This window comes from Schistocerca piceifrons, chromosome 4 (assembly GCF_021461385.2).
Source record: "Schistocerca piceifrons isolate TAMUIC-IGC-003096 chromosome 4, iqSchPice1.1, whole genome shotgun sequence".
Taxonomy (NCBI): domain Eukaryota; kingdom Metazoa; phylum Arthropoda; class Insecta; order Orthoptera; family Acrididae; genus Schistocerca; species Schistocerca piceifrons.
Genome location: NC_060141.1, coordinates 423777061 through 423804937, shown reverse-complemented (window position 1 = coordinate 423804937; position 27877 = coordinate 423777061). Strand labels below are relative to the sequence as shown.

General features: G+C 43.0%; 1 protein-coding gene and 1 non-coding gene across 2 annotated transcripts in view; both read right to left on the bottom strand.

The window, feature by feature from the left end:
- Nucleotides 1-621: 621 nt before the first annotated feature.
- LOC124795182 (glucose dehydrogenase [FAD, quinone]-like) overlaps nucleotides 622-27877 on the bottom strand; it is a 38758-nt gene continuing 11502 nt past the window's right edge. Inside the window, exons 3-8 of the mRNA XM_047259082.1 lie at nucleotides 24908-25097; nucleotides 21573-21795; nucleotides 16185-16656; nucleotides 7508-7851; nucleotides 4310-4730; nucleotides 622-767 (exon numbers count right to left, since the gene is read on the bottom strand). Coding sequence (XP_047115038.1) covers nucleotides 714-767; nucleotides 4310-4730; nucleotides 7508-7851; nucleotides 16185-16656; nucleotides 21573-21795; nucleotides 24908-25097 — 1704 coding nt within the window. The 3' untranslated portion in view covers nucleotides 622-713. The remainder of the gene's footprint in view (nucleotides 768-4309; nucleotides 4731-7507; nucleotides 7852-16184; nucleotides 16657-21572; nucleotides 21796-24907; nucleotides 25098-27877) is intronic.
- Nucleotides 3770-3844, bottom strand: Trnas-cga. Its single transcript has one exon. It is a non-coding gene; the product is annotated as a tRNA-Ser (tRNA).

Genomic DNA, 27877 nt, shown 5'->3' with positions numbered 1-27877 from the left:
CAACGTCATGTAGCACAGTTCAGGTGTTGTCCTCTATTATTGCCTCGAAGGTGTGCCTGAAGTCATAGTGTAGGACAATGGCCCTAAGTTCACGTCAAATGTATTGATCTCACTGTTTAGAGGCACAAAACGCGTGGGTGTTTTCAGCTCGTTACTAAATGCAAATAAGTAGGAGGCCGAGTTGATAGGAGCTGAAGGAGTCCAGGTTTCAATAATATGCTGTACGGCACACTGTTAGAGAGAAGGATTATCATTCAAGAAACACATGAAATTACTTATCTTCAGTAGTTTGTAGGACTGCAGCTGCGGCTATGAACTGACAGTCTCGTAACATGGAATAATGAACCCCGCCGTAGGGAAATGCTTCCAATCTGGCAGTAAGACATGTTCATTTCGTATGTAATTTCACGATGTCGTGATATGAATACAAATTTTGTTACTCGTCCGCTTGCAAACCTGAAACTGATCCTCACTGAGTCACACGCTGAGTCAACAAAAGTAAAATATTTTTCTTAACACTTACATCTTTCTTTTATATACCATAGAATCAAGGCCCGAAGTGGATAAAGGATGTTGTTTGCTTGCGAAAGTGAGGTTGAAGGAATAAACAAAACATGTCCGTATTTTCATAATATTTAGCTTTTATTTAAACTTGTATAGCTTCGAGTTACAGTACGGTAGCAAGCCTAGTGTTGAGCTATTGCTGTGCTGTATCATCCCCAGACGATGCCGGCACTGCTGTGAGACGGCCACAAGTGATGTGCATCCTGTGGAAAAAGGAAGGCAGAATTATTAACCATAACGTGGAACAAAACGCCAACACGTGTGAACGTGAAGTTCATGTGGAGCTGTCGTTGCAGAAGGCTTCGGAAATTATCACTGCATGATGGATAGTACATTGTGGATGAAAAACATCTCAAAACTATGGAATACGCCAAGACAACTTGTGAATGAAATAACGGGGTATAATTATTTTGCGGAAGACTTCGAGTTTCTAAGGCTCATTTGTAAGTAAATGATAACAATACGGAGACCCTTTCCAGTACCGTGGTATGTGAATGTCCTCATTAAATATGGATGAAACTTTAATAAACTCTAACATGTCGTCTAATCCATTGATTTTTATGTTTAAAAGCTTCAAAGGACGACGGGCAAATTCACCGAAAAATGTCTATAGGTTTCTGCATGACCGTTAACCTCTTTTGTAGTGACCTGAGACCTGAAAAACATTCTATCACTGTCTGTCTAAATACAGCTTTGAAGTAACTGCGTTGTCTTAAGAGCTTTCCCTGGTCATCTGTGTTATATTGTTATATTTATTTTCAATTTCTTGTTGCAACGATAAATGCTTTGGTACCTAGTCAATAATTGGCAAACTCGTTCGTTGCACGGCTGTTCCTCAAAGACAGGATTAACTTTAATGAACAGAATCTATGTACTGTCCATTAATTGTGCAGCTGTAATGTCTTCAAATGAGCGAACTGTCAAAATATAGAAGTATTTGTACTCAAACTCTCGATACGACTGAGAGAACGAAAGAATTGTAGATACCGTCATATTGGCGTCTAACATAATAGTTATACATAATGCACCTCATCTCCACCGACATTTCGGAGGCTGTTCAGAGATATTTTATGAGCATTTTAATAGAAGGGACTCGTGGTCTCTGGTGGCTCATTACACAGTAATTGCGTTTTCTTTTATTTCTTACGCCCATTTATCTTTGTATCTGTATTATACTGAAAATATCTGCACAACAGTATAAGTATGGACAGTATGTGCTGTTTGTGTCGTTTAGAAACAACCTTTTCCCATTCGCTCATGGTACTTTCTGCTGACCACAGAAATACCCACTTTACTCTTCGCCCTCAAGCTTCTATTCAGTACTGCTCGATTCTGTATCGGTTTCCTTTTTGCGGCAGTGTTAGTTGTATGTTAACAATGATATACAGCAATATGAAGAGTTGGTCGTTATGCACCTCTTGTGTGGATTCACTGAATGCAATGGTACATCAGCTAAACGATGCTGTTCTGAGAAGTTCCCGCAGAAATGGCAACTACATCACAGTGATTTGGCATCTGTCAAAGCGTCGACTGAAGTTCTCAGCTAGATTTCCTTCTGCAACTTAACCAATCTGAGCATTTGCTCTTCCTTTACAGGCCAATAAATACTAATCTTTCTTCATTCAAACAGTTATTACGAAGACACCGTGAAACATAACTTGACCGCTTCGGACATAACATCCTAAGAAAGAGAGCAGTGGTAACTAGATGCATTTAAGTTTTACGCTTTCGAAAACGTTTTAATTAAGTACTACAGCGACACCTGCCGAAGAAAATCCGTGTTCATTCAATATACTGGGTGTTTCAAAAATCTACAACATATCTTCAAGAATGGATTCCTCATGTAAAAACAAGAAAAAGCTATCGAGTAAACATGGGCTCTAAAATGCACACCTTAAAAACTACGAACACGTGTTCTATATAAGAGATGTGTTTCACAGCAGCGAAAATCAGCAAGAGCTCATAGCTCTTAAAGTATGCATTTTAGAGCCTATGTTTATTCGATTCTTTTTTCTTGATCTGGTCCATACTCTCTCCCCCGAAAATATGGAGGGCAATAAGCTAACGGTAGAGGAGATTTGTTTCACGCTATCGAAGATGAAGAAGTGCTCATGTCACTTGACACATGCATATTAGGACCCATGTTTATCAGACTTTTTTTCTTCTTGTTATATAAGGAAGACATTCCTGAAGTTTTACCGCTGGTTTTTGTAACACCCTGTTTACACCGGGTTGCGCCTATATAAACACATCCCTTCATCTAGGACACCTATCATAAAGTTATTTCGGTACCGGCGGAGGTTCGAGTTCTCCCTCGGGCATGAGTGTGTGTGTTTGTCCTTAAGATAATTTAGGTTAAGTAGTGTGTAAGCTTAGGGACTGATGACCTTATCAGCTAAGTCCCATAAGATTTCACACACATTTGACCATTTTTTGAAAAAGTTATTTCGGATGAGCCCCACGTGGAAGTGTAATAAGCCGCTACTGTTCAGAATGATATACAATCTTGGATATAAAGTGATAGACTTACTACTGTTTCTTTTAGTAATTTTGATAACGCAACAGAAACGGTTTGCAGCACGTGCACTAGCCGAAAGATTACCGCTGAATCGTAGAAAGTGGTTACAGTATTGCGAAATGCTCGTGTGATTGCGACAAAATAAAAAGTAAAATAACTTACGTACAAATTAAATACCATAGAGTTAGCGGGTAGTGGCAGTTATAATCTTACACTTTTCGGAAACGACAAGGTTCTGTACGAAGAAAGTGTTATCTGCTAAAATTTACTGTACTGTCTAGTTAGATTTTGACGAAATATTAGTCTTACACAAAGATTGACTGGCCTTTATGTAAAAAGCTCGAAATTGTGCACTTCACGAAATGCGTGTTCTGTACTGGAATGCTGCTCAAAATTGCGAAATTCATTTCATGTACACTTTGCTAAATATTCCGGGCTGTTACTCCGTTACCGAATGAATTTTTGGGAAGTTCCCACCGTGACGTCACTGCTATGCACGGGAGCACGCGGAAATGAAATTTTACTTCAATCAGTAGCCAGTGTGTATATCGGACCCGCAAAGAAACTGCAACCCCCTTGAAGACGTCCACCGCAGATGGGTACGAAACATTGGGTTTCCAGAGGAAATGTATTAGACCACGGTATAACAGATCGGAATATTGAAACTTAGTGGCAGATTAAAACTGTGTGCCGGACCGAGACTCGAACTCGGGACCTTTGCCTTTCGCGGGCAAGTGCTCTACCAACTGAGCTATCCAAGCACGACGCACGACCCGTCCTCACAGCTTCAATTCTGCCAGTACCTAGTCTCGTACCTCCCAAACTCCACATAAGCTCTTCTGCGAACCTTTCAGAACTAGCACTCCTGGAAGAAAGGAGAGCTTCTGTAAAGTTTGGAAGGTAGGAGACGAGGTACTAGCAGAAGTAAAGCTGTGAGGACGGGGCGTGAGTCGTGCTTCGGTAGCTCAGTTGGTAGAGCACTTGCCCGCGAAAGGCAAAGGTCCCGAGTTCTAGTCTCGGTCCGGCACACAGTTTTAATCTGCCACTAAGTTTCATATCAGCGCACACTCCGCTGCAGAGTGAAAATCTCATTCTAGATCGGAATATTCTTATAATCGTGAAATGTGCAAAGCAGTTTTCGAGATCTGAGGAGAATGAGTGTAGGTGTAGGAAGAGTCAGAATCTGCTATTCTCACTGTGGAAATTAGTACGTAGTCTGGCTCTCACCCAGGGCTTGTCGTGATGAGCGTCATGTGCCGAGTGGTGGGGGGCTTCACCGTGGTGGCTGCCTGAGCTGCCGCCCCAGTTGCTGCCCGAGCCGCCATAACCGTCGCTGACGCCGGGCCAGACGGGCTGGCTGGAGCCGTTGGAGCCGTTGGAGCCGCTGGAGCTGGAGCCACTGGTGTCCGCGTTGTCCTCCTTGATCATGTCGGCCAGCTTCTCTGCGGCCATCACGATGGCGGCCGTAGGGTTGCTGTTGGGCACGCGCGGGAAGATGGACGCGTCGACGACGCGCAGGCTGGAGACGCCGTGCACCCGCAGGCGCTCGTCTACCACGGCCAGCGGGTCGGACGCGGGGCCCATCTTGCAGGTGCCCGCCTGGTGGTTCTCGGCACCCGTCGCCCGCTTCACCACGCACGCCCAGTAGCTGTCAAAACCAAGCTTTTTGTCATTACGCGATGCCTCATGCTCAGGACTGAGTTCATCGACTACATGTTTGGCAAGCACCCCAGAGAAGCCCCTTGAAAGAACACACTGGTCCCTTTGGAGCACTGTAATTGCTGTACAACTACCAGGCGTTCGTGTAACCGTGTACTGCTAACTCAAAGATAGAAGTGGTATGTACGTGCTAGTTGGTTGTATGGAATCCGCGCAGCAAGATGGATGTGGAATAATGACAGGAATTATCGTCTTTGAACGTGACCGTGACCACACACTCAGCGCAGCCGCCCGACTTGTTCGTGTATCACCGCGGGCCGAACAATATGTTTACAAGAAATGGTCTCTCATTCACACATATATAACGCGGTGGTAGTAAAAAAATGGTAACCGACAGTTAGCGGGCACGAGTGTCACGCATCGTCAATGATCGTCGGGTTTAAACCAAACAAACTCAACAAATATAAAATTTGCAAAAATGAGTTACACACTTATTTCTAAACTTCTAAATGAGATAAATCTATTGCAGTACACGGATTTTGTTAGAACTTACTATTCATCTGTTTCATCTTCCACACAAAACTGTGAAATTGTTTTAAACTCGGTACCTGTAAAAACTAGTTTTGCCAAATGTGATCTACTGCTTATGGCAGACGTTTATTGTTAGTTTTCGACAAGGTATCTCACTACCCTCTTCCCCAATCAGTGGTAATTTGTGTCCACAGCAAGAATATTTGATACCATAAAAAAAGGAATTGAGAAAAGTTAAAACCATAACATTTCCATCACACTATCATGAGCAACCGTAGTACCCGTATGGTTCTGGGTGAGAAGTGGCCTGTGTACGATTTAAAGACCACTTAACAGTTTAATAAAAGAGAAGCTACAATTGTAATTCTTATATATTTAAAAGAAAAAAACGCAGTGTCATATGCAAAGTTGAAACAACGAACTTTTCCTCTCCGATCATTGCTGGAAGTTCAGAAAATAACGTGGTTTGAAGGACGTCGATCAATCTCCTTTCATAAAATCTTGAAAGCATGTGAATGTCAAAAAAGCTGACGATGTAAAGAAACTAAAGGGATTGTTTGATATATTGTTAGGAGAAGCCCGACAGTTCTATAGTAATGCTCTAGAATGTCGCGATGAACACGACAATGAAAATAATGAAGTACAGTACCTTAATGAAAAAATGCAGGTAAATTACTATTTGTGAAGAAGGTTGAAATAAAATAGAACATTAGTGCTACAAAATAATTAATTTGTATGTTTCAGTTTTGGAAAAAGTCCGTGATTTTTACATATTTTTTTATTTTCAACTGAAAGCTCATAGAAATGTTTTTCCACCGTTGTACTATGTATCTAGAGTCTATCTGTGAAATATAATTTTGTAAAGCATAAGCAATGTGCAGTGTTCAAGAAGTTCAATAAAATGAGTTTCCTCAAATTTCTGTTTTTTGTAAATGTTGACTTTTATGTAAAAGGACCTCATAATTGCTGTTATCAACGAATTCAGGGCCATCACAACCAGTTTTCGAACGAACATTGCGAAGGGAATTGTATGCAAAGAAAACATTAATTCGAGTTCCTCTCAAAAGGCAAACTTCGAGGTTTGCCGACGACATTGTATTTCTACCAGAGACAACAATAGACTTGGAGGAGCAGTTGAACGAAGTGTACAGTGTTTTAAAAGGAAAATATAAGATGAACATCAACAAAAAGCAAAAAAAAAAAAATTAGTTTAACGTAGTAGAATTACCTCAGGTGATGCTGAGGGAATTGTATTAGGAAACGAGACAGTTAAAGTAGTAGATGAGTTTTGCTATCTGGGCTGCAATATTACTGTTTATGGCCGAAGTGGAGAGGATATAAAACGTAGATTGGCAATGGCGGGAAAAGCGTTTGTGAAGAAGAAAAATTTGTTAACATCGAATACAGATTTAAGGGTTAGGAAGTCTCCTCTAAGAGTATTTGTACGGAGAGTAGCCATGTATGGTAGTGAAACACGTACGCTAAACAGTTGACAAGAAAAGGATAGTCTTTTGACACGTGGTGCTACAGAAGAATGCTGAAGATTAGATGTCTTGAACACATAACTAATGATGAGGTACTGAATAGAACTGAGCAGAAAAGAAATTTGTGCACAACCTTACTAAGAGATCGGTGGTAGGACACTTTCTGAGACATCAAGGGATCACCAGTTTAGTATTGAACGAAAACGTGGTCACGTAGGGGGCAGGAGTAAAAATATTAGAGGGAGACAGGAGATGAATACAGCAAGCAGATTCAGAAGGAGTTGCAGGAGTTGTTCGGCGATGAAGATGCTTGCACAGAATAGAGTAGCATGGAGACTTGTATCAAATCAGTCTTCAGACTGACGACCACAACAACAACAATGTTGGTACAAGACAGGAACACACGGTAATGACCAAAATAGGCGTGAAACTGAATACTTAAAAGAGAAAGATGCTCGACACACAGTCGATAAATACTTTTAGATGGGTTATTCTCTACCTTTCCACTGTCAAGACATGGATTAAACTAAAGACAAATTAGCCACAACAGGAACTCAAAATAACTGCCCAAGAAATTCTGTTTCTCTCATTGAAACGTCTGAAGTAATCTAGCAAGGACTAATATAACACTCTGTTCTCGCAGGTGTTAGCTGCCAGACCAGCCTGCAGAAGTCGAGAGTTGCTTCGGTTCTAACAATCTGGATATAGTTGTCAAGCATCACAAAAGCTGTTGTTGTGATACCACTGTTACCTGTCAGAACCGAATTCGAGGTCCTCGCAGCCGTCGACGGGCAGATCGTTGATCTGGAATCCCCACTGCTGGAGGGCTTCAGTCTCGGTCATCCTGATGACGATCTTGATGCCATCGACGAGCACCTGGACGTCCTGGTCCTCCTGCAGGTAGTTGGGCTGCAGGATGGGGTAGTCGAGTGGGTTGGACGAGTTGAGGCGCAGGTAGCCGCGGCTGAGCGGGATCACGTTGGTTGGCCGCGCGCTGATGTAGCGCTTGCCGCAGTCGTCTGCGATCTCTCCGGATGTGCACTCCAAGGGGTTGCCGGTGGCCGAGCAACGCGCGCTGTAGCCGTCGAAGAACACCTGCGGACACGTGTTCCTCGTGAATTTTCCACGTCAAAGTGGGAACCGAGAGATAGGGAGACAAAAAGGTCCTAGTGGAATCCCAGACGTTACAAGGTGAACTCGAACTTCACCGATGAAATTTCGGAGGTTGCTTAGGAACATTTTACTCACCAGTAGGTTATGTCTAGAACTACTAACATCTTAGCATACTATTTATTTAACAGTTGCTGCGCTACCGGCCTTATGATGGTGGTCCACAATTTGAACAATACACGTAAGAGAACAGTTCTACACTTATCGTTTACTATACTGCACACTGGCAAAACATTTGTAACACACTGTGAAAAAGGTGTACATGTTACGTCTGAGGGTTGCTGCATTACTTCTTGTTTTGTGTAGTACATTTTGCCTTGCCGCAGTGGCTACAGCGGTTCCCGTGAGATCACCGAAGTTAAGCGCTGTAGGGCGTGGTCGGCACTTGGATGGGTGACCATCCAGGCCACCATGCGCTGTTGCCATTTTTCGGGATGCACTCAGCCTCGTGATGCCAATTGAGGAGCTACTCGACCGAATAGTAGCGGCTTCGGTCAAGAATACCATCATAACGACCGGGAGAGCGGTGTGCTGACCCTAAGCCCCTCCTATTCGCATCCTCCGCTGAGGATGACACGGCTGTCGGATGGTCCCTGTAGGCCACTCGCGGCCTGAAGACGGAATGAGTAGTACATTTTGGATGTAATACAAGGTGATTGAGCTGCCCTTACCTCTGTGTCTTATGAAGCCCGCAACTCCTTCAAAAACCATGTGTGAGATTTTGATATCCTCTCACTCACCTTGCATAACCTATTAGTCCTACTGAAAAAATGAACATTTTTTCTATGGGGCTAACAGTTTGCATGTAGTGAGTGAGAGAATATGAAAATTTGTACGTGGTATTTGAAAGTGTTGTGGGTAGCTTAACACCCAGCGGTAGGGGCAGCTGAATCCTCCTGTATATCGGAAGAGCAGCTGAACAGAATGGACATCGCCACGAAAGGAGGATATGAGATGAACATTGACAACATTGACGGAAGCATAACAAGTGCAATGGGATGTAATCGAATGCTGACGGAATTAGATTATGAAACGAGGGACTAAAGGTAGTAGATGAGTTTTTCTGTATGGGAGTAAAATAACTGATAATGGCTGAACTACAGAGAATACGAAATGTAGCTAAGCAATGGCAAGAAAAGCTTTTCTGAAGAAGAGAAACTTGTTAACGGCGGATGCAAATTTAAGTGCTGGTAAGTTTTTTCTGAAGCCATTTATCTGATGTGTAATCATGAACAGAAGTGAAACGTAAACGATAAGATTTCAGACGAGAAAAGAGTAGAAGCTTTTTAAATGTTGTGCTACAAAAGAATGTTGAAGATTAGATGGGTAGAGAGCGTAACTAATGTTTTGAACAGAAAAGAAATTTTTGGCATAACTTGACAAAAAGAAATCATCGGTTGACAAGTCACATTCTGAGACATCAAGGAATCGTCAGTTCAGTATTGGAGGGAAGTGTACGGGAGTGAAAACTGCAGAGGGGACGAAGAGACGAGTACAGTAAACAGGTTCAAATAGATGTGGGTTGTAGCAGTCATTCCAAGATTTAAGAGGTTTGCACAGGATAGAGTAGCGTGGAGAGCTTGATAAAGCCGGTCTTCGGGCTGAGGACCACAACAACAACAATTTCTTTCTCACTACTATGAGGGTATTTTCTCAGTACCAAAAGTCATTGGTTTGGCAAACCGAATACGTCATTATTCCACTATTACTCTGTAGTGAACCACTTATACCAAACTACTCACAAAATATCCACGAAAAGTCTCCGAAATACGGTTGTTGGTATTCGGTTCACCATAGTTTTCTACCGAGAGAGCAAGAAATGCACCTACGTGGCCATTTTTAACGATAATTTTGCAAAATTCTATCTTCAAGTACGTTATTATAACTACAGCACTGTCAGAGTCCCTGGAAAGCATTTTGAATAGCATCCATAGCATATTTTGATCTAATTTATCTCTGTGGCTTAGACAAGTAAAAAGTATTGAAATCACAACATTCAAAACATTGGGTTTCAACCGGGTGATGAAGAAAGACTGGCTTTGGAACAGGATGCAGCGCAGTGTGTCATCACTAAGAAGGGAACGCCATTAAAGAATGGAGTAATTAGCTCGAATGAACGCTTTGACTCGGTTTCAATAAAACTTGTGCCAACACCTCTTCAGGAACTACGACTTGATAGAGCTATAATAGCACGAAACTTAACAGGGACACTGATAAATTCAAAACTGAACGAAAATATTTAGCATGAACAAAACTGTTATGATTATTCCGGTTAAACTGTATTCCGGTTAAACTGGAAAAACGAAAAAGGGCTGCTTGTTAATTGAACATATGTAAAAAAACCGTCGTTTCGTTGACGACATTGTTCCTTTTGCTTCTAGTAAAGCAATCTTGAAAGAAGACTTGAAAATCAGTTAAAGCAAGAGAAAAATAATGTACAATGGACTTACCGAAAATAAAATAGTAGAAATTAACGTGAAGTCTTTGAACAAACATATGATTTTTTAGGGCAGTTGAAGACAACGGCTGGATGGACAGGAAAAAGAAGTAAACTGAAGAGCTAACGTGGACTGGAGTGCTTTTGGTAAAGCAAAAAAGGTTCCCTGCTATATTCCAAGAGATGAAAAAACCGTGACGACGGCCTAATTGGTGGATGCCTTCAGAAAACATGCACAAGCAACATGGCTACATTTCATTTACAACCGTAATCTATAGAATAGTTCTGAAAAGACCTTTATCCAGCAGTGAACGTCAAATCACTGTAGTGAATATATAATGGAATGAAGAGTCGTAGTAGGGTCTGTGGAAGTCGTAGATGAAGCAGATAGTCTACTGTAAGGAGACGTGCATAGAAATGAAGTAACAATAAGACCGCGATTACTTCGACACTCACAGTGAGCGTGGACAACTGGCGAGTGTTGTTGGCTGGCTGGACTGAAGAATGTGTCAGCTGCTGTAGGAAAACTGCCCTGAAGCGGACATGCGCTGGTTAAACACAGTAACTGCCAGAAATGCATACACTGTGCTATATTGAATGGAAGCAAAAATTTGGAGGTACATTCGGTGATAATCAACTAGATTACACAACGCAATGTGCCATCACTGGAATTCTGCATTTCCCTTGCTTTCATCCATATTCATCCACAACAAAGAAACAAAACTACGACTGAAAGATAATCATCACAGTCACGTGATATAAACATATACTTGGCGCGACGTTAAGGGTATAAAAGGAAAACGACCTAGCATTTCAATATGTTCCAGGAACATTTGTTAAAATATATCGCAACACTGGTGATCATAGTAATGACTAGGACGTGTTTACATCAACCAAAGTTTCCACTGCATCCAAAAACAGTGAGCCTTATAGTCGAATGGTGAATGCTGCGTAGAAAGTTAAAATGTTTATAAAATTGACAAAGTAATATGTTACGGAATTTCAGACTAGCTGTGTGCCTGGACTGAAGAGTTTCTAGCAAACATTACTTTTCACAATATACAGAAATCACCAATCGGAAAACATCAGGAGCTTCGTAACGCTTTTGACAGATGATGTTATTTTATACAGAGAAGTTACAACACCAGATAATTACATCGAAGTACAAGAAGACCCGCACAGGATTGATACTTAGAGCAAGCATTGTCAGCTAAACAAATGTGAAATGCTGCACACAGCACGGCAGGAGGACCAATCATATATCTACATCTACATCTACGTGATTACTCTGCTATTCACAATAAAGTGCCTGGCAGAGGGTTCAATGAACCATCTTCATGCTGTCTCTCTACCGTTCCACTCTCGAACGGCACGCGGGAAAAACGAGCACTTAAATTTTTCTGTGCGAGCCCTGATTTCTCTTATTTTATCGTGATGATCATTTCCCCCTATGTAGGTGGGTGCCAACAGAATGTTTTCGCAATCGGAGGAGAAAAGATCCCGTCGCAACGAAAAACGCCTTTGTTTTAATGATTGCCACTCCAATTCACGCATCATGTCTGTGACACTATCTCCCCTATTTCGCGATAATACGAAACGAGCTGCCCTCCTTTGTACTTTTTAGAAGTCATCCGTCAGTCCCACCTGATGCGGATCCCACACCGCACAGCAATACTCCAGACTAGGGCGGACAAGCGTGGTGTAAGCAGTCTCTTTGGTAGACCTGTTGCACCTTCTAAATTTTCTGCCAATGAATCGCAGTCTTTGGTTTGCTCTGCCCACAATATTATCTATGTGATCGTTCCAATTTAGGTTATTTGTAATTGTAATCCCTCAGTATTTAGTTGAATTTACAGCCCTCAGACTTGTGTGACTTATCACGTAATCGAAATTTATCTGATTTCTTTTAGTACTCATGTGAATAACTTCACACTTTTCTCTATTCAGGGTCAACTGCCACTTTTCGCACCATACACATATCTTACGTAAATCATTTTGCAAGTCGTTTTGATCATCTGATGACTTTCCTTCATAATGTTCGAATACAGTATATGTTCTAAAACCCTACTGCAAATCGACGTTAGTGATATATATGATTACACTATTGCAGAACAACCACTGCAAGCAGTCATATTTTTAATATACCTAGAAATAAGGGTACGGATCAGTTTAAAGTGGGGCGATCACATAAAACTAATCGCAGGTAAGGCAGTTGCAACACTGAGATTCATTGGAAGAATGCACAAGAACTCTAGTCCACCCACGAAGGAGGTACCGTAGCTTACAAAATCTTCGTTCGACCAATACTCGAATATTGCTCGTCAGTCTGGGATGCGTACCAGTTAGGATTGATAAAGGAAATAGTGAACATCCAAAGAAGAGCAGCACGTTTCGTTACAGGCTTGTTTAGTAAGCGCGAAAGCGTCACAAAGATCCTCAGCCAACCCCAGTGAAAGACGCTGAAGAGAAGCGAACTCCATCACGATGTGGTTTACTGTTAAAATTCCGAGAGCGTACGTTCGTAGAAAAGTCAAGGGTGAGTCAAATGAAAACCTTAAATCTGTAATAACAAATCGAAATTTCGCGCCGTTATGCTGTAAGTTGGTAAGCGTGCTACAAACAGCGTGTAGAATGGCCTGTAGGTGGCAGCATAGTGCAGATAAACACACACCGTCTCAGAGTCAGTATAAAGTGGCTGCCCCACTTGCGACTTGCACCAGGGAAGAACAGTGTTCTGTTCTTCGGTTTTTGCGTAGTGAAGATGTGAAACCTATTGAAATTCATCGACGAATGAAGGTTCAGTACGGTGATGCATGTTTGTCACTGCAGCAAGTCTACGAATGGAGCGGGAAGTTCACAAATCTTCAGTGGAAGATGCACCTCGTCCAGGTCAGGCACAATGAGTTGTGACTCCACGGAACATTGCAGCAGTTGAAGCCATGGTGAAGGAAAACCGCCGAGTGACACTGAATGACACTGCAGCATGTTTACAGATTAATCATGGGTCAGCACACCACCCTGTGCATAATGTGCTCCAGTTTCACAAAGTGTCTGAAGATGGGTGCCACGGCAGCTGACTCCTGAAATGAGAGAACGACGTGTTGATGCTCGTGAAGAACTTCTTCGGCACTTTGAACGAGAAGGTGATGGCTTCCTTGCAAGAATCGTTACTGAGGACGAAACCTAGTTTCAGCTCCACGAGCCGGAAACGAAGAGAGCGAGCAAAGAATGACGCCATTCCTCATCACCAAAACCAAAGAAGTTTCGAACAGAACCATCAGCAGGGAAGGTCATGCTGACTCTCTTTTGGGACGAAAAAGGCGTCATTTTGGAGCATTACCTGCCTAGAGGGACCACTGCCACCAGTGCATCATACACAGATCTCCTAAAAAATCATCTGCGGCCTGCAATCAAATCAAAGTGACGTGGATTGCTGTCAGCTGGTATCCCTTTGCAACATGACAATGCGAGGCCCATACTGCCCGTACAACAGTAGCAACAATCACAGACCTGCATTTTGAGTGTCTTCCTCATCCACAATACTCACCAGACCTTGCCCCAAGTGATTTCCATATGTCTGGACCACTCAAAGACGCATTGGGAGGAAAGAAGTTCCGTTCTGATGAAGAGGTACGCCACGCGGTTCATGAGTGGTTTTTTCTAAAGGAATGTATGCACTTTGTAAGCGCTGGAAGACTTACATTGAGCGTGGAGGAGATTATGTTGAAAAGTGATACAACTTTGTATCACTTCTGCACAATAAATAACATTTAAAAAAATATTTAATGTTTTCATTTGACTCACCCTCGTACTGCTTGCTCCTATGTATATCTCGAGAAAAGACCATTAATGTAAAGGTAAAAGTAACAATTGTGAAGAAAGTACTTTCCGCCACACACTGTAACGTCGCCTGCGGAGTGTAGACGAAGATTTTCATATAGCGACAAATATATCGTTGGAAAAATCCCCAGCATTTACTGTTGATTTATACAGGTTGTTATAAAAAGTTACGGCCAAACTTTCAGGAAACATTCCTTGCACACAAAGAAAGAAAATATGTTATGTGGACATGTGTCCGGAAACGCTTACTTTCCATGTCAGAGCACATTTTATTACTTCTCTTCAAATCACATTAATCATGGAATGGAAACACACAGCAACAGAACGTACCAGCGTGACTCCAAACACTTTGTTACAGGAAATGTTCAAAATGTCCTCCGTTAGCGAGGATACATGCATCCACCCTCCGTCGCATGGAATCCCTCATGCGCTGATGCAGCCCTGGAGAATGGCGTATTGTATCACAGCCGTCCACAATACGAGCACGAAGAGTCTCTACATTTGGTACCGGGGTTGCGTAGACAAGAGCTTTCAAATGCCCCTATAAATGAAAGTCAAGAGGGTTGAGGTGAGGAGAGCGTGGAGGCCATGGAATTGGTCCGCCTCTCCAATCCATCGGTCACCGAATCTGTTGTTGAGAAGCGTACGAACACTTCTACTGAAATGTGCAGGAGCTCCATCGTGCATGAACCACATGTTGTGTCGTACTTGTAAAGGCACATGTTCTAACAGCACAGGTAGAGTATCCAGTATGAAATCATGATAACGTGCTCCATTGAGCGTAGGTGGAAGAACATGGGGCCCAATCAAGACATCACCAACAATGCCTGCCCAAACGTTCACAGAAAATCTGTGTTGATGACGTGATTGCACAATTGCGTGCGGATTCTCGTCAGCCCACACATGTTGATAGAGAAAATTTACAATTTGATCACGTTGGAATGAAGCCTCATCCGTAAAGAGAACATTTGCACTGAAATGAGGATTGACACATTGTTGGATGAGCCATTCGCAGAAGTGTACCCGTGGAGGCCAATCAGCTGCTGATAGTGCCTGCACACGCTGTACATGCTACGGAAACAACTGGTTCTCCCGTAGCACTCTCCATACAGTGACGTGGTCAGCGTTACCTTGTACAGCAGCAACTTCTCTGACGCTGACATTAGGGATAACCCTAATGCACGAAGAATTGCCTCGTCCATTGCAGGTGTCCTCGTCGTTCTAGGTCTTCCCCAGTCGCGAGTCATGGGCTGGAATGTTCCGTGCTCCCTAAGACGCCGATCAATTGCTTCGAACGTCTTCCTGTCGGGACACCTTCGTTCTGGAAATCTGTCTCGATACAAACGTACCGCGCCACGGCTATTGCCCCGTGCTAATCCATACGTCAAATGGGTATCTGCCAACTCCGCATTTGTAAACATTGCACTGACTGCAAAACCACGTTCGTGATGAACACTAACCTGTTGATGCTACGTTCTAATGTGCTTGATGTTAAAACTGTAGAGCAATGAGTCGCATGTCAACACAAGCACCGAAGTCAACATTACCTTCCTTCAGTTGGGTCAACTGGCGGTGAACCGAGGACGTACAGTACATACTGACGAAACTAAAATGAGCTCTAACATGGAAATTAAGCGTTTCCGGACGCATGTCCACATAACATCTTTTCTTTACTTGTGTGTGAGGAATGTTTCCTGAAAGTTTGGCCGTACCTTTTTGTAACACCCTGTATAAATACCTATGAGGCCTGGATATACCAGAGAGCCGGCCGGGGTGGCCGAGCGGTTCTAGGCGCTTCAGTCTGGAACGACGCGACTGCTACGGTGGCAGGTTCGAATCCTGCCTCGGGCATGGATGTGTGTGATGTCCTTAGGTTAGTTATGTTTAAGTAGTTCTAAGTTCTAGGGGACTGATGACCTCAGCAGTTAAGTCCCATAGTGCTCAGAGTCATTTGAAGCATATACCAGTGAACTGGAAGTACCTGCAGGTCGGGAACTCCGTTGGTGGCGTAGGAAGAGAGGAAGAAGCCGGTGGTCTGTGTGAGCCCGGTGCTGGACATGGGTCCGTCGCGGTTGGTGAGGAACTCGGCGATGGAGTAGTTGGTGAGCACCTCAGTGGAAGAGTCGTTGATGTAGAAGCCGACGCCCACGGAGACGTGGTTGTGCAGGTTCTGGCCGACGCCGGGCAGGTCGTGCACCAGATCGACGCCGACGCTGGCCAGGTGGTCGGCGGGGCCCACGCCGGACAGAAGCAGCAGCTGCGGGGAGCCGATGGCGCCCGCCGACAGCACCACCTCGCGGCGCGCCTGCACCGTGTGCTGCGTGCCGTTCGAGTCCAGGTACTGCACGCCGTACGCCTTCTTGGTCGCGGGGTCGATCAGCACCTTGGTCACGTGCGCGTTGATGCCCACCTCGATGTTGTCGCGGCTGTCCGCCGCCGGCCTCAGGTACGACCTGCAAGTGAGCGCGGGATCAGCTACCGGGCGTGTGCGTCAGAGCACAGCAGGCACCACGGTGTCCACGAAGGCGTTACAGTTAATGTCTCATTCTATAATAGCACGAATATACGCAAATCTTCTTTAAGGAAGGGCTTTCAACAAATAATGTATCGCAGTTTTTCTCGAACAATTTCGGTTGCAAAAATGCGGACTTTAGTGAGGGACATAGGACAATATTCCTGCTTCAGCTCCTACAGCTCCATGGAGTTCCGGTAGATGGCGGCGCTATATGTAGCCTTGAAAATGGCGTCTGTAACGGAGGTGCCTTCCAAGCAGAGAGCTGTCTTCGAGTTTCTTTAGACGGAAAACAAGAGCATCGCAAATATCGATAGGCGCTTGTAGAATTTCTACTGAGAACTCGCAGTGTACAAAAGCACGGTGAGTCTGTGGGCGAGACTTCTGTCATCACCGCAGCAAGACCGCGCAAACCTGTCCGATCTCCCGCGTGCCGACCGGCTGTGACTCCTGCAATGTTGTAACGTGCGAACCTCTCATTCGAGGTGATCGACGGATCGCAATCAGACACCTCGCTGGTCAATTGGACGGCTTTGTTGGTAGTGCTGACACACTCGTCCACTAGTTGGGGTGCTCAAAGGTGTGTGCATGCTAGCTTCCTCGCCGCGTAACAGAAGGCTATAAAGAGCAACAAAGGACCATCCGCGCGGATCGTGACAATTTTTTGTCGAACTTCGTCACGGGAACGAAACATGGTTTCATCACTTCGAACAGGAAGCAAAACGACTATCCGTGGAGTTACGCCACACAATTTCTCCTTCAAAGAAAAATTTCAAAGCTACACACTCAGCTGGAAAAGTCATGGCGAAGGTGTTCTGGGGGTCTGAATGGTTTATTCTGTTTGATGACCTCCGTCATGGGGCAACGATCAACTCCAAAGTGTATCATGCTATCCTCAGAAAATGGAAGACACGACTTCACAAAAGACACGACTTCACAAAGTGCAAACGACCTTTGTTAACTTCTCCACGACAATAAATGGCCTCACACAGTCTGACCACCCTAGAGGAGCACACAAAGTTGCACTGGATTGTTCTTCCTCATCCACCTTACAACTCGAATCCCGCACCTTCCGATTTCCATCTGTTTGACCCAATGAAGAATGCACTTCGCGGGAAGTAGTGCATAGCCAATGGGAAGGTTATTGATGCAACAAGACGGTAACTCCACGTCGACCAATAGCGTGGTACCATCAGGTATACAGTCCCTCGCAGTAATGTGGCATAAGGTCGTCGCATAGAACGGAGATTATGTTGAAAAATGGGGTGTCGTAGCCAAAAGAATGGGAGATAATATGATGTATTGGAATCCTGAATGCAATCAATGTGCTTTCAGGAAAAGATGTGGTGCATTACTTACTGAACGCCCCTCGTACAGTCTATTTCCTTATGACGATATTGATAATCTACTAACAAGTCTTGCTCATTAGATGGTTCTGCAAGTATCTTCATATGTGTATAACTACTGCACCCTAAATCCTGTTGAACATTTTTGCTGTTGTCATGCCCTGGACTCCCTCTTCAACCTGTACACATCACATTTACCGCCATTGTCATATTTACTATTTCATAGGGATTCGGGATATATCTTCTCAGCCTCTCCCTTCTGTTACTCTTGTTGTACCACAAATTAATTGACTTTCCATATCGATACAGAACCTCTTTATTACTCAATCTGTCGAACAGATACAACCTTCATAACTCTTGAAGTTATTTTGTATGCTAAGTGCTTTTTTTTTCAGAAAACTTGTTCCCAGTCTACATTTTACACTCTCATTATATCTGCCTTTTTAAATGACTCATCGCCTTATTTCAATGCCTCATTTCCTAATTTAGTTCATACAACACCACTTGATTTAATTCGACTACACTCCATTATCCCTCTTTCACTTTTGTTGCTTTTCATCTTACATCTTCTTTTCAGGACATTAATCATTCCGTTAGACATTACTTCAAAGTCCTCTCCTGTGTCTGACAGAAACATTGTGTGATCGGCAAACCTTTTATTTCTCTTTTCTGAACTTTAACTCGCTTTCCAGATCCCTCTTTGCTTTCCTTTACTGTTTGCTCAGTGTACAGATCGAATAACATCTGAAATCTCTTACAACCCCTCTCATTCCATTCTCAACTAGTGCATCCTTTTCATGTCCCTCGACTCTGGTTTCCATATAAGTTGTAAATAACCATTCACCCGATGTATTTAATCCTACATAGCTTCAGAATTTCCATTCAACGTTATTAACTGTTTTGCTAAATCTAGGAGAGCTATAAATTTCAGTTTTCCTCTCTGTCTTTTAAGACAAGTCGTAGGGTAACATTACTTTAAGTGTCTATACACATCTCCGGAACTAAAACTGATTTTACCCCATGTCGACGTCTACCAGCCTTTCGTTCTTCTGTAGATTATTCGTGTCGGTTTACTTTAACTCGGTTAGGTAATGTCGTGAAAGCTCCTACCCATTAGATACCTCATAAAAATTGTGAAATTCTCTGTACTGAGTAACAGTAACTAGAATCAGTACGCTGAATAATATTTTCAGCGTGTGTAAAAAGCTGCCGGCCGATGTGGCCGAGCGGTTCTAGGCGCTTCAGTCTGGAACCGCGTGACCGCTACGGTCGTAAGTTCGAATCCTGCCTTGGGCATGGATGTGTGTGACGTCCTTATGTTAGGTTTAAGTAGTTCTAAGTCCATGGGACTTATGACTTCAGATATTAAGTCCCATACTGCTTAGAGCCATTTCTTAAACTCAAAAAACCATTAAATGGGAATCTTGCACACAAAACACGTTGAATGGTTGAGACGAAACGGAAAGATAGTCCAATCTTGGACTGACTTATATACTTTGATTCCCCATGCTTCACGAGAGTGACCCAACAGCGAGCTGATAGTCTGCACCTGGTCTATGAGGACACGGCTGCAGTGTACAAGAAGACATCTACATCTCTCCCATGACCCGATAAGGAAAATTGTACAAACAGAACTGTGTCTGCTCTGTTGCCTTATCAGCGTACACTGTCCCTCATATCTCTCCTCGACCTTAACGTTCTTGTCTGAACAACGAAGCAGAAACACCCTTTCCCATCAGAGGAAAATCTTTTTTGTCCCTCGTCATCACTCAGCCGCTTTCTCAAAGTCCTATAAAGTAGCACGAACCTGACTGGAATGACCTCGCTCATTATAACAGAAAACTGATTAAAATCTCCAGCTTCAAGACATAATTAATGACATATCTACAGAAGCAACAATTATGTCTACGTTGTCCTTGTACAAAGTTCCTTCCAAACCGATATTCCTCATTTTAAAACAGTGCTCTTAAATGATGCAGCTTATCAAAGTTTGTTTCCCTCGGAACTCGCTATGTCAGAAAATATCGCTTTTGCACGTACATTTGTTTCTTTCACTATCACTATTATCATTATTATTATTATTACCAGTGGTATTAGCAGCAGTAATAGTACCGATACTAATAGTGTAAAATTTATTAGCTCTTAGTCAATACAGAGTCTCTACATGCATTCAAATCATTTTTATTCTATGAACACTATTTTATTACTGTTTTTCTTATCGAAATAGTAGTTGTTTTTTAAGATGAGTATTATGTAGAAACTACGATAAGTATGAAAGCTGATTAGGTTAACCCTTTCGTGAGCCGTGGGAAACATGCTTCCCACTACAATGAACTCGCTCCTAGTCCCGTGGGATTCACAGTTCCCACCTCTGTATGGTGCCACTACCTAGTGAACAGTATAGGGTACTACTTCCAGTCGGAAGTTCCCGCCGTTTTTGCTGTACCTTCACGCAGAGACATTGTATAGCTGAGTGTTGCTCTGTAGAGGAACCGTTCAGTGCCGTTTGGGTGACATTTTGTGATTTTTTACTCAAAGCTATAGTATAAGGGAAGTACTACTGATTTACCCAAATTTATGAAGGAAAAGGTAATATTGGAACGAGTGGAATTCCAGTTTGAAACAAAAGGAGCCATTTCTGCAGTAAAATGGGTGGATAACCGTCCAGTCACTTTCCTGTCCTCAATTCATGACCCATGTGAAACAGCCACAGTGAAAAGGAAAAGCAAGGATGGTACTAGTACAGAGGTTTCTTGTCCTGAAGTTGTGGCAGAATACAACAAAATAATGGGAGGTGTCGATAAGTTTGATCAATTACGAGAAAGGTATGCTATTGGCAGACGTTCTGTAAAATGGTGGCACAGAATATTTTATTTCCTGGTGGACGCTGCTGCAGTGAACAGTTTTATCCTGTGGAAAATAAGTAAAAGAGAAAGTGGTCAGCACGATCAGCACACATACAGGATCCATCTAGCCAGACAATTGATCGCTGGCTTCTCATCCCAAAAAAGGCGTGGACAAAAACCTGTCTTTCTGGCAAAAAGGGGTTAAGTACCTGAAGATTTTCGTCATGTGGCTGTAGGGGAGCATCAACGCAGTTTAGGAGAAACCCACTGGACGTGCCGTCATTGTAGTACCAAAGCTGCGGAAAAGAGCACTCGCTGTGTTCGTACATATTGTCAAATACCACTTTGCATAGACTCATGTTTCAGAAAATTTCATGGCAAGTAATTATGAACAATCATTGTAACAAGAGGAGTAAATTTATCAAATAAATATGAGATACATTGAAAAAGTTGTTTTTGTCATTTAACTCCAAGGAAGGGCAGTGGCAAGAATACTTCCCACCTTGTTGTGTGACCTCACTTTCACAATTGGAGCAAATTTGATATTCTGTATGATAAATATACCTATCTGTTAACTATTATCTGCTCTCCATTCATTAAACAAAACTGCTCAATAATTTTGCCCACGAAAGGGTTAAATAAACATATGAGTAGAATGTGGTTACCTGCTGGGCTCGTGTCGGAGCCCCTGGTAGACCATGGCTTGCGCCCTGTTGATGCCCGTCTGGTTCTGGCCGTTGAGGTCGCCTCTGCGGTAGCCGATGGCCTCTCCGGCGGCGATGACGTACTCGGTGAGCGGCGGCGCGTACGGGAAGTGCTGTACCACCATGGGGCCACCCGTGCCGTGGAAGCCCTCGTCCACCTCCTCCGGGTTCAGGTTGTGCTCACCTGCCGGAGGCGAACTACATCAGCAACGGCCATGGAGTACAGACGAGAAATCGAGGAACTAAAGAGCTGGTTGGAACGCCCCAAGGAGCTATGCAGCACCCCGCCAGCAGTTGCTACATTACTTCCTGTGCGCTGCACATTTTTCCGTCGCTTAGCGTGAATGTGTTATTGAAAGTGTGCCGGTTTCGTGTCAGGGGCTGTAATGAGCTCATGTAGTGAGTCGCGTTCGTGTTGTTGACGACAGTGACAGTGACAAAGAAGGCGGATCGGGAAATCAAGTGTCAGCACATAGCCTATTATTGTGGCTCTTGTGAAATATAATGTTAAACTTTTAGCATGGAGAATTCTCAGTCAAATCAATGAGAAGAATTAAGTGAAACTGCTGCCCTATCTGTTACTGCTTCCCTATCTCCAGATAAAAGCTATCTCACTTGAAAGTCCGAGATCGAACATACAGGAGATGTTTCACTCACTTGAAATGAAAGAAAATGGTATGGGGGAAGTCCACAAGCACGAAACCGAAAGCAGTGAATCAATGGAATAATTATATGCATGTTCTGTTTAAAACACAATAGAATGTGAGGTAGGCTTTTACAGCATGGGATGACACCAATCAGCAGTTCTGGATAACTTGTTGTATAGCCAGGCTCCCAAAGAAATTATAAGCTACAAGAGGTAAACAATCAGACAAGGAATTAAATGCTCATTCGGCCCCAAGAGAGTCCTAACTGGTTCAAATGGTTCAAATGGCTCTGAGCACTATGGGACTAAACATCTGAGATCATCAGTCCCCTAGACTTAGAACTGCTTAAACCTAACTAACCTAAGGACATCACACACATCCATGTCCGAGGCAGGATTTGAACCTGCGACCGTAGCAGTCACGCGGTTCCGGACTGAAGTGCCTAGAACGGCACGGCCACCGCGGCCGGCGCTACACAGTCGCTGAGGTATGGGAAAATCTCAGGTTTACGCTACAGTTAAGAGTATAACGCTTGCAATCATAAATATTCAAGAAACATTTGGTGTCACGCTGCTCATTTGAAAGTCCGCTCTTCCAGTAAAATATTTTATTATATAATTTTACTCCCTACTGTACGTCACCTCTTTTTTTTTTAACTCTACTTCTAAATGTCTACTTTCCGACATAATTGATGACATAGTTCGTTGAAACCGGTAATGTAACCCGTTCTTTTTAAACAAAACAAAATTATGTACTGTGACTATGGCTTCACTATTGTAATGTCAAACAAGCATTTACATTTATAAAATACTTCTACTTGATTGGATGACAGACCAGCTAACTGCAATTTAAAAATGTATGACGAACGTAGGTTTTGACTGTAGCCCAAACATACTCATACCACTTATACGGGTTGTGTCATATAAGTTCTCTTTTATTCAACTGCATTTCATTTTTTATTCTGTCGACTAAAGAAACGATGGCTGTTTTATATTTGTATTTCAACTATGTTTCATTTTGAGCAGACACTAGGAAATGGCTACACAGGCCAGGCGACTGTGACCGAAAGTCTGAAAAGTATGGCAATGGGTATGAAAATGAGCCAAATAGTGTGCCTTTCAATTGTTTCCACGTACTTTTTATCTCTTAATGGAGGGTCTTTTCCCTTCTGTTTTCACTTACTCCATCTTCTGTGGCTTGCCTGTTCTGAAAGTGGACTTACGAACGATTTCGGATTTGTTGTTGGTAGCAGGTACAACCATCCTGAGAATATGCGACTTTACCTGACTTGAACGGTACCGATCAGATGCTAAGCCATTCACATGGGCAGGCGCCCATACAAGAATATGAAAAGAGCCTTGGATTAAACGCAGCTTGATCCTTGTAGAATTCCTTGCCATTTTCGACTCTCCTACTCTTCATGCTACTTTATTCTCCGAAATTTCGCTGTGAGATTTGGAAATTGACGCATGTACAAATATTTAAATGAGTTATTTTTTGGAGGGCCATGTCCCCAGCCGTTGGATAAGAGTCAGAGTCACACCGAAACTGTTCAGTTATGAAAAGGACAAAATAAGAGGCTATTGCAATCCACCTTATGATAGCCTGTGAAGTTCAGAACTCAAATATGTTCCTCCCAAAGCATTTTGAAGCAACTCTCACAAATACTCAATAAAATCGACTTTGATGTTTTCCGGTCATTTTGAATATGCTAAACAAAGGTGGTGTTCTTTCGACAAGCAGAGTGGCTATGTGGGAGATTGCTTGGCTCACACACGGGACGCCTGGGTTCGAATAGTGGCGGAAACAAGCTTTCAAACAAATGTGCATGTTCTAAGAGCATTTACGTGAAGTGTAAAATAAAAGAGATAGAATAAATTAATTTTTAATTTGTTTAATTATACAGTCCTGATTAACGAACTTTTATCAAAGATTGGTAATTAATAATTTTGTGTGTAACGAAAACTGTATTTTTGTGTGCAATGACAACAATTAAAAATAAGATGACGTGCATTTTTCATAAAATGATAATTAGATGTGTTAATTAGGATATATTTGATGAATGTTATATTTAAATTCCGTAAGTATTTGAACTGAACAGAAAAGAAAGAATAAAATATTGACCGAAATGACAGTCGATCTAGCGATTACCAGTTTCGTGCGCTTTATGTACTGTACGCTTCACAGAAACGCTCGTAGAAGCACTTTCGTTCGAAGTTTGATTCCATTTGTAAACAAATACCCCCACCACCACCACCACCACCGGCCCCCGTCGTACCCCCCCCCCCCCACCCCCCACCCCGCCACTCCCCACAATCTAGCGAGCACACTACGACATAGCCATACTGCTAGTCGAAAAACAAGTACTTTATATTAGCGATTTAAACATAGTTGGAAAACTTCAAAGTCTATTTCATCCACTATCTTTCAGAGTTGCATTGAACTACCCCAGAAGAGGTATATTTGAGTTCTGAATTTCACGTACCATAAATACAGAAAATTACAAAAATCCGGTTTGCCGTATGATTCTGTATTAAGTGCTCTTAGCAGGAGTTAGACGACCTCGCACTGTGGCAAATCGGGAAGTACTTACGTGATTTTGGCTGAATGCATTAAAGAAAAGAAAGCGCCGAGGCAGGAAGCACTCACTCTTGATGAAGTAGGGTAGCACGTCGTCGTAGCCCCAGCCAGAGTTGCCGTTGCTCGCCCACTCGTCGAAGATGGAGCGGTGGCCACGCGTGTACATCATGCCGTTCAGGGACCCGGAACCGCCCACCATCTTGCCCCTCGGCCAGCTGCACAGGCCGCCCTGCCCCAGGCAAGCGTTCTCCTGGGCTACCTGAGGACAAAACAACCAGACCGCCTCAGATCCCACACCTAGAGGCAGCAGTGTGTTCATCACTGTGGTACTGAAGTGGCCTCTAAATCTCAACACAGGACAAACTAAACTAAACCGTGCGGCGTTGATGTACTCCGACTTCGCCCCGCTAAACAAACGCTACTTCCATTCTCCCCTGAAGCACTACCCACCTCCTAAGCCGAGGCCCCTAATGCATACCTACACGATGCCATTCGACTTGGTGATACGCCAGTTTGAATCCTGATGGTAGATGAAAATTTCACTGCCACTATTTGGCCAGCAAGGGGAAGGTACGTGGCTGCTTAAAGTTCTTGATTACCTGACTTCGTGCCAGTATACTGGACTACATTCCAAACCTCTCCGCAGTGTTCCAAGAAGTCATGTGACTCTGTTAATGGTGTTCCGTCCTTCGGAAGAGGACGTTAAGCCCGGCAGCCCTCTTGGTGTCATTCGAAAGGTGTAGACTATATGCTGGCACTGGGTTTCACCCCCTCCCTTCTCTCAACATCGTCACACAAAACAAACGTAATACCGTATTATGCACACACCAGTTACATTTTCCTACACTCAGTAAATACACACAAGATACAGTTGTCACATTCCCACAAAGAATGGGGCCGTGGTGCGCGACAGAAGAAAACTCTTTCCGACTAAGCGGCCCAAACCATTTCTCAGGGTATCTCCACACAGTAAATGTATCTATAGAATGAGCATAGCCTACTGCGCATGTTCTCAACATGAAACAGGGATAGTCATGTGGTTTTGGGACGATGTTACTTGTCTACAGTCTGCTATAACAGCGAAACTTTAAAATTACACGTATTCTCCTTGTTTTTATACGTTCCTGCACGTTTGAGTTTTAGTACCAGCTGTAGTGCAGTATCGTCGTTGCTGCATATGTAAGGAGAAGTATGTGTAAGGACGACCAGTTACTTTCCATAAGTATGTACAACAAATGTATAGTTGTATACTAATATGAGCCACTTAATATGTTGAAAAATATCGAGGCGCAACATTATAAGGTTCATTGTAGAGATAATTTCTACGATTATGGCTATGTGTTTAGCAGGCAAGAGCTGGATAAATCTGCAAATATGTTCGAGTAAACTGCCACGCACTGTATATATATCATGTGCAGGTAAAATTTATACATGACAATTTGATTAATTTCCTCCGATTTTTGCAGGCTCTCGAACTCTTGAGTGTAATTAATTATTTCTACATGAGACAGTTCCCTATACAGTGTCACTGTAACGTAATTAATTAGCACAGAAATTAGACAGCATGAATAAGTACAATATGAAACGTAAGAAAATATTGTTGGCTGTCAATTCTTTTCCTGTTACAGAAAAAACGTAAATAAAGTGGAATCTGGGCTACGATACTGTGACGAAAAACCACAATACCATTGCTCTTTACCTCTTTAAGCCAACTTCAGTTCCCGGTATTTGATTGTTAAAATTTGAGTAAAACGCGTATACAAAGTTTCACGGCACTTCTGAATGTGAGCTATCTGCAGTAGCGAAGTAATAGCACTCGAAGTACGCAAAGCGTTATACGGGGCGCTGTCCCAAACTCACGTGACTTGAGCTGCAGGAGCTGTTGTGACGGAATTCTCGTTCTGCGCATCCTAATGCTCACTCCATACATATTTATACTCTACGGGTATCCCAGCCAACCATGGCATGCGGATTTGCTATTTTTATTAAAACACTCCTTTCTTCCAGCCATTAATGTCGGCTTTTAAAACTGGAGCTGACATTTTTTCTTTCAAGGAGCTCGTGCTCGTGAAGAAGTTTATTCCGGTGGTACTAATGTAGATCGGTACACCTAAGTAAGAAACCCACCATGGACATATCTATCCTTCTAATTAAAAAAAATAAAAGACGGTTTTTCATGTCATTGTGAAATGGAAACGCGAGGAAACAAAACAGCTAAACTAAGACAAATCAGGTCTGATGTAATGACGCACAAGGACCATCGTACAATGCAGAGGGTACCTGTAATAAATCGCATGAAATCACCGTAATGAATCGTTCGTGAGTTCCAAAGTGCTGCCAACAGTCCAGCTAGGACAATGACTGGGCACAAAGAGCTAAAAAGCAACTCCTCCTAAACCAGATATTTCTGCAGTCAGAGCAAAATGACGATTGAGGTTGTGTAAAGACCGACGCAATCGGACAGTGGCCGACTGCAAAGTGTCATTTGGAGTGATGAATCACGCTATACCCGTAGAAATCCGATGGAAGGGTTTGGGTCTGACGAATAACTGGAGAACTTTCCCCTCTATTATGTGAAGGGTCGACAGTGAAATACAGAGAAGGTGGTATTACCAAATGGGTGTCTTGTCGTGGTTTTGGTATGATCCTCGTATTGCGCTTAAGAAAAAGCCAAATGCGGAAGGATCTGAATACATTTTATAGCATCGTGTACTGCCTACAGATATGACACAGTTCGGATAAATGATTGTTCGTATCAGTGTGACAACTCACCTTGTTATAAATCAGCATTTGTGAGTCAATGGTTTGCGCACAGTAACATTCCTGAAATGGACTGTCCCCACAAGAAACCCTATTTGAACCGAATGTAACACCTGTAGGATGAGTTGGAAAGTCGACTTCGCTCGAGACCCCATCGTCTGACGTCACTATGTTTCTTGTTTGGGCTCTTGAGGAAGAATCGGTTGCCATTCCTACACAGACATTCAGACAGCTCATGGAAAGTGCAACCAGCATATTTCAAGCTGTCATAAAGGAGAA